This window comes from Mustela nigripes, chromosome X (assembly GCF_022355385.1).
Source record: "Mustela nigripes isolate SB6536 chromosome X, MUSNIG.SB6536, whole genome shotgun sequence".
Classification (NCBI taxonomy): Eukaryota; Metazoa; Chordata; class Mammalia; order Carnivora; family Mustelidae; genus Mustela; species Mustela nigripes.
This window is the reverse complement of record NC_081575.1, coordinates 19,906,938-19,914,935: the sequence shown is the minus strand read 5'-3', so window position 1 is coordinate 19,914,935 and position 7,998 is coordinate 19,906,938. Positions and strand designations below refer to the sequence as shown.

Here is a 7,998-nt window from a genome sequence, read left to right as displayed (position 1 = left end):
GGTCTGTTTGTCATCTGTAACTCCGTAAGCTGGAGAATCTCTCCTCTTCTCTTGGATCTTTCTATCTCTCACTTTGGATTTCAGAGATGGTAATTCAGAAGGTCTATCATCCTTTTCTAATGAACTCCCTCTTTTCTTGTCACTCTTCTTTTTATCCATTTTTAAAGCTGGTTCCAGCGCAACCTTCTTGGTTTTTGTATCATCAGTAGCTGATGAAAGATGTTGGTATACCTCATCACGTTGCCCTTTCTCCTCTTTTATACCCAGAGTGTGTTTCTTCTTGCTTTCCTTCTTTCTAGGTGTCATACTCAAATCTGGCCCCTGAGTATCTTCACTTTCCATATTAGTTGTTGGGAGAGTAGCTTTTGATGCCTTCTCATTCTCTTTTCCAATTGACCTTTCCTTTTTCTTTTCATCCCCTTTCTTTTTATCTAACACACCTCCAACTAACCCTGATGCTAGGGTAGTCAATTCACCCTTCATAATGCTAGTTATAGTGGTACATATTGGCTCCTGGATGCTACCTGTCTTCATAGATGTCTTCTCCTTTTTGAAATTCTCTTTTCCATAATGTGCTCCTCTACCTATTTCTAAAGTGTTCATTATGTCTTTCAGGCCTGAGGTTAGAGGAGTAAGTGTAGGTAATTGTTCTAGGGAAGAAACTGGGTTCTCCCTCAAGCTTCTATTTATTTTTGTAAAGGTATTATATGGTAGGTGTTGAACTTTTTGGATGATGTTATCCACATTTAGAAATGAAAAGAAGGTGGAAGACCAGTCTCCTGAAAAAAGTGGTTGAATCTTGAAAGCAGAGATTGCCTTTTTGGCTAAAGCAGCTATCATCTCTATAACAATGTTACTGCTATCATCTTTCTGAACATTGTAAGATCCATACATTTCTATGACCTCATCGTACACAGAGTCAGATATTTTACTGACTGTCTCTTTATCTATTGGTGGAAAAGAAAACATTTTTCCAGAATTTGCTAGGACTTTAATTTTACTTTTCCTAAATTCGCCTATCAGGCCATTTGCAAATTTTACAGCCATGCCCATGGGGTCTTTTTCTGTTATTTCTTTGTCCTTAGGGTTTTCAGCAATACTTGGGAGAGTATAAAATTTGCTAACAAGGTCAATTATGACATCTTCCAAAAATGTAGCAGAATACACAGAAGCCTGTGGGAAGCCTGTGAGTATTTTTTCTTTATCAGGATTCAAGGGTTCAATGATATGGTCATTTTTGGGTAAGTTACAGGGAAGGGATTCTTCATCATATAAAAACGGCTGCAGATGGTGGTCCACAATTTCTTTCATGATGAAACCAGCTATTTTCCTGAGGAACAAGCCTCCATTTTTGTATGTATCACTCTGTGCTTCATTTTCTAATTTAAAATTTTTCATAATATTGTTACATATGGAGTTAACAAAGTTCTCACTTGCCCCTACTTGCATACTTTCCACATGCTCCTCTGCTGTGGCAAGTCTAATTTCATGTTCAGAAATTTCTGTTATAATTTCATCAGTCAGTTTTGAAGCTGCATTCACAAACTCATAATCTAGTGGCACCTCTTTCTCACTGAGTTCAGTTTCAGTCTCACATGAAGGGAATATATGTGCTAGAAGCTTGTAAGTCAGATCTTCTAAAAGGGAACGCGGCAGTACAGTGATGCAGGACGGAAAAACATGGCTGTCATCGTTGATGCTGTCAAGCACATTTCTGATGATCTTTTCATCTTGGAGGGAGGAATAGGAAGAAGTTGATAATTCTCCCAAAACTAATGACTCCACTTGATAATTGTAAATTTCTCCTAATAGCAAATAACATATTTTTTGCCCCAAACCAACAGCATCACTTTGTATAGCTCTATAAATATGAATCAGAGATTTATAATCATCTAATATTTTTTCATAAATTAGGTTGACAGTTTTTTTGACTATTTCTTTATATGCCTCTGAAAAATGCAGATTTTCGTCCAAGTGATCTGCAACTAAAATTTCTGATGTGGTGAATTCTAGCACAATTGATTTTACTAATGTTGTAACAATGTTAGTTACATTAGTTTTTGCTTTACATGGGTTTTCAGCAGCCAAGAAATTATGTGAAAATACATAAAGGATTCTGCATAAAAGCTTGGAAATTACGTCCTCTGAAAAGATAGCTGAATTTACAATAAAAAACAATTCTCTTTGTTGAGGATCTGTTGCTCTCTGCTGATAAGTTTGACCCACTGTACCTGAAGGAAGAGTTTTATCTGCAGATAAAAATGACTCAAGATGATGGTTAAATATTTCTTTTATTATATAACTTGCTATTTTTGTAACAGGTATATTACTTATGTCCTTTTTATCTTTTTTAAGAGACTGGTATAGATTTGAATGACAAATATCAGCATAAATGGCATCAACCATAGCCTGGATATCTTTCTCTGAAATTGCATTTTGTTTTTCATTTCCATGTTTAATAATGCATATTGCATGTTTAGAAATTATTGACATGATCTCATCAATCAGCCTCACAACTGTGTTGCGGAAGTCTGACTGCAAAAAGTCTGGGTCTTCTGCACTGCAGTTCAATGGATTTATCTGATCTAAAACCTGAGTGACAATTTTTTCCAAATTTCTATGTGATAATATGGTGGTATATGGTGTATAAGCCTGTCTTTGGAGTCTTGATTTCCTAATAGCATAATGAACTCTCTTTATCAAAGTGTCAGCATTGAGTCTTGAATATGATTTAAAAGGCAGCTTTGCTATGAAATCTGGATGAATTTGGAAATCAAAAACTTCAGCCAGGATAATTTTAGTTACCCTTTCAGCCAATGTTTTTGTATCATTGAGAAAGTCTGTATCAGGTTCCAGTTCATATTCTTGTAAAACTTTGCTATATGCCATGTCAATAATTTCAGTCACTACTTCTGTATGCACTTGGGGCAAACACAATTGTTCCTTAGCATTTTCTAGGATGATAACTTGAGCTTTTGAGAATTCTTCTGTTATCAAATATATGAGTTTTTCAGCTGTTTCCAACAGTTCTTTTCCTGAATCTCTTAATGAGTTTGTTTGGACAATACCTAATAACCTGTGGAATATTTTGCTTAAAACCCCAGAAATCACATCTTCCAAAAAGGCTGAGGAGTAAACACCAGCAAAAAAATGCTGCCTTCTCACATCATCAAAGTATGTATATGATGGAGGAAGTAATGACTTTCCATACACAAATCGATGGAGATGCTGTTGACAGATATTTTTAATGATAAAACTGGCTATTCTATCAATAAGAACATTGTTACTACTTATGTCGTGCTCAACTGTTTCTTGAGACCCAGAGTTTTGCAACATATTTCTAAACACAGAATCAACGAGATGCTGAGCATCATCCTCTGAATAAATAGATTCGGTCTCTGAATAAATAGATTCGGTTTCTTCTTCATCTTTTGAAAATCGAATTTCATGTTGGGAAATTTTCATCCTGATATCACTAATTAGCTTTGAAGAGATTTCATCACAATTAATTCCTGATCTACCTTTTGGAGTTTTGGTGTATGGAAACACATTATATGTAGAAGGAAAGATTCTAGATAACAGCTCTCTAATTATGTCTTCTAAAAGTGTGTATGGAAGCAAGGTGTTATATGGAGATAAATGCTGGCTTGGCTTGATAGAGTCACTGCTGCCACTAAAGATGTTCTGAATAATGTTCTCTGCTGTTAAAGTAGCATAGGAAGAAGCTGACAAGTCCCCAGAAAATAGGGGGTGAAAAAGATAATCAGAAATAGCTGCTACAATTAAATTGGTAACATTTTCTGCAAAAATGTCACTATCTTTGAATTCTTGATTATCAGCCTCAGTGGTTAGTCCATGCTGTTGCAGAACATTCTCATAAACTGAATTGACAAGTTCATCCACAGTGTCTAGATCTACAGTGGGGAAACACTGCTTTTGGTCATCACGAAGAATGCAGATTTTAGCATTGTTAAAATGGGTATTTATTGAGTTAACTATTTTTTGGGTCATTTTATCCAGTTCACATTCAGTGTTATATTTTGGGTTAAAGACCTTTGATAATAGCTGGGCAACAATATCTTCTACAAATGCATTAGGATAAAAGCCCATACCTAGTGATGATGGCTTCTGGGGTCTATGTGACTCTGTGACCTCACTGAGAACCTCTTTAACCATATTTGATATTTCATCCAGTGGAGTCACTGAACAAGGTAAGCCCTCTCCACACAGAAAGGGCTGAAGGTGATTTTCAATAATCTCTTGAATAATGAGACTGGCTATTCGGTCAATCATTATTGGGCTTTGGCTTACTATATTTTTCTGGACTGACACAAGGGAGTCAGACATCTGTAAAACATTATTATAAACAGACTCCACCATATTTTGAAGGCTTTTTTCTGTATATAGATGTTGACAATCATATTTAGTGAGCCAAATCTTATGCTTTGAAATGGAAGACAAAACCTTGTTTATTATACAGGTAGACAGCTCATTAAAATCTGAAGTCCATAAATATTTCTTTCCCAAGCACAAAGCTTTGTAGGGTGGAGAAATGAGCTGAGATAATAGCTTCCTGATGACATCTTTTAAAAATGAGTGTGATAACATGGTAGTATAGCCCGCTGAATGTTGGCCTTGGTCATTAAGTTCTCTCAGGTTGTTTTGAAGTTTCTGCAATATATTTTCAGCTTTAAGAGGGTAATATGAATTGGGCATGAGCTTTCCTATGAAGCACAGTGGCAGTTGGTAGTCTACACTCTGTCTCAATATGCCCTTAGTTATCTGTTCTGCCATTGATGTGGCAGCATCTGTCAGATGACTGCCACCAGTAACTTGTAATGCATATTCCCATGAAACAGCATTATTAACTGAGTCAGCAATCTTTCTAACGGTTTCTTTATTGATTGGTGGAAAACATATCCTTTCTTCAACATCCCGTAAAACGGTGACTCGAGCATTGTTAAACTCATTCACCACGGAGTTGACATCTAATGTATTTACCTCATTGAGCTGAGCTTCAGGGATGTTTACATTTTTGCTCTGCAAGGAGGTGGAGAGATTAAGGAAAATGTCTGCGATTATTTCCTCCAGAAATGTGGCAGAGTAAACTCCTGTGTTCATGCCTCCTGGATATTGCATGTTAAGAATAGCTGTTGCATTCACTTCTTTTTTACCTGGTCTTTGAAGAGGAGGTAGAGGAGAGAATTTTCCTGAACATTGCTTACCAAATGGGGCTTGCATTTTGGAATGAATCACAGTGAGGTCATTCAGTGGTTCTCTCAAAGGCCTGCTGTCATAATTTGTGAATCTTACAGAGCATTTATCCTGTCTTGATTCTTTTAATTTTGGCCTTTCTCCTTTTGGGAAACCAGGGAGTCTTTGTCTTCTTCTATACCTTAAATGCTTGTTTGCAAAAAGTGGACTTCTGGGAGGTTGGTATATACCACAGGACAGTTTTTCCATCAAGGATTTTACCAAGGTATGGGAAGTAATACTAAGCATAGATTCTTGATCTATTTCTGCTAGATTTTCCAAAAGGGCTGACACATTATATTCTTCAAATGCTGAGCCATGGTCCATTGTTCCCCTGCAATAATTCTCTATGTTTTGAAGTATGTTGAGCAGTTGACCTTCTGTTGGTATTTCACCAGAAAGAGGACCATCTGTAAGGAGGTTGTTGGCTGTACATTCTTCCAAAAGTATTTTAATAAATTTCTCACATACAATGTTCAGAAGAAAAACTGATTTTGGGGAGAGCCCTGGGTTATTTCTAGGTATTCTATGATTTTGCTGGTTATCTGAAGATAGGAATCTTTTTCGTGATATTTCACCAGAATCCATATCCCAATTTGGGCATTCCTCTTGCAAAACCAAATTGAAAATATTGGAAATTTTATTGACTACTTCTTCGGATTCATGAGTTTTTAGGCTACCAAACAGAGTGCTTAATTTGCATGCCAGAGAATTCAGTTTATTTTTCTGTGATAGTTGATTAATTTGGTGAGTAGGAGATGATTTCCAACCTCTATAGCCTGTCTGTCTTTTCATAGTTTTGATTTTGTTGTGAATGGGCAAACTATGGGTTTTAAGCCTGGAGAGAGGTTTCCTTCTTCCTCTCCTGTCAGGCTGATACTTTATTCCTATTTCCTTGGACAGAACATGGATCACTCCAATTAAGAGATCCTGAAAGAGATTGTCGAAGTCAGCCACAGCTACTCTTGGGCAGTATATATATTTTGTTTTCACAGAAACCACTTCTTGTGTAATGTCTGCCTTTAAAATGTCACTATTAAAAAGGATTCGAATAATGATTTCAGAAATGCTTAAAGCAAGTCCTCTGATGGAAACTGACCGACTTGCAAATACTTGTGAATGAATTAAAATAACCTTGCTAAAAGCTGCATCTTGGTTTTCCAGTGACTTCTGTTTTGTTCCACTATCTTCAGTACAATCAGAAATGCTAGACATTATATAGGAAATAACTAATTCAGTGAGGTGTTCACAAAATTGATAAAGTGAAGTATCATAGTTAATGTTTCTTAGAGGCTGCTTTGATTCATATTTTTTCCTTAATGGTGTGGAAACAGTAAATACTTTTTCATCAAGAGGACCTTAAAACAGAAAACATTACTATTTTTTAACATGCATTAAGAGAAAATGTTGAGCATTCAAAATACTAGCAATATTTTATACATGAATTTTACCTAATTCAATAAATAGAAAAACCTAGTCAAGAAATTTCAGAACTGAGTTCTCTTCATATCTCTATTTCCCACCTGTGGAACCTTACTTCAGCCATGAAGTTAAGAAAATAGTCTAACAGAATTCAGATCTCTAAGTGCTGGTTTCTTCCTTGTATAGCTATGTTTCCAGCTTTAAAAGCTGGAAATTCTAGGGCAGAGAAATGATCTTCAGCTTTAACTGCAAAGCCCTAGCGTGATTCCAGTGATGACTAGAGACCTCATATAATTCTTGAAAATATTTTCAGCTGTTTATCTAATTATCCAGTATGGGACTATATAGTATAGAGTAAATTGAACTGGATGAAATTGCTGATGTTTGACATTTTTTGACACACAAAATGGCTATTTCATATGGTTCAACACAATATATGCATGTATCATATTCATAGAAAGGGAGTACAGATATCCTATTTGTAAACATGGATTCGGAGTGTTGTGCTTAAAAAGAACTTAAGTCACAGCACTGGAACATGAACACAACAAGATATTTAATGCCATTGTTCTTATAAACTCTATCATCAATGACTGCAAAGAATTTAACTGTATATCTCAAAAAGAAGTTGGATCATTACAGTCAACTATGTATGAAGTTTGACTGTAATTTAAGAAGTCATTTTTGTTTTAGAAAAGTACATGAAAAAGAAAACCCTCTTTGAACTTCTATTTGAGAATTGCCTGTTGAGCAGCTATATGTCCCAAGCAAGACAACTGATTTCATCATATCATAGGCAAACCACACGCCCAACCAAAATATCTCACTTTAAATTATACCCATTTAATTTCATCTGTTGCTAGCAAAAACTGAACCATACTCCTCCAAATAACAATTAGGTAAATGTGCTCAACATTCTTTTCTTTTAGCACACTGACCAGTTAAAAATATAGTTAAATAGCCACCCCAAATCCAAGGCCATTTTCAGAGAAGCAATGAATGCAGCTTCTTGGATGTGAGGTGACAAAACTCATTGCCTTTTTTCTCTAAAATGATGCCAACTTTTTATAAGTCATCCCTCACTCACCTCTGGTTTCAAAGTTCTTGAAATGTGTGACCACAGCTGTAGTAACGTATCTTGCTACTAGATGGATTTCTTTTGGTCCCAGTTCCTGATCTGCAAAAGCAATGACTTCAGCTTCCTCAGGAGGTTCTGGTTCCTCTAACTTTGGGTACCTATCTTTCCACTTTTCCAATAAAGTGAAATCTTCTCCACTTGCTACAAGGCTTTGGTTTTCTTCTTTGATTTTAGAGTTGATTCTT

General features: G+C 35.9%; 1 protein-coding gene across 1 annotated transcript in view; it reads right to left on the bottom strand.

The window, feature by feature from the left end:
• The window catches only part of LOC132006990 (fibrous sheath-interacting protein 2-like), a 52,402-nt gene that overhangs the window by 55 nt on the left and 44,349 nt on the right, over positions 1–7,998 (bottom strand). The window contains exons 15-16 of the mRNA XM_059385171.1: positions 7,763–7,975; positions 398–6,611 (exon numbers count right to left, since the gene is read on the bottom strand). Coding sequence (XP_059241154.1) covers positions 398–6,611; positions 7,763–7,975 — 6,427 coding nt within the window. The remainder of the gene's footprint in view (positions 1–397; positions 6,612–7,762; positions 7,976–7,998) is intronic.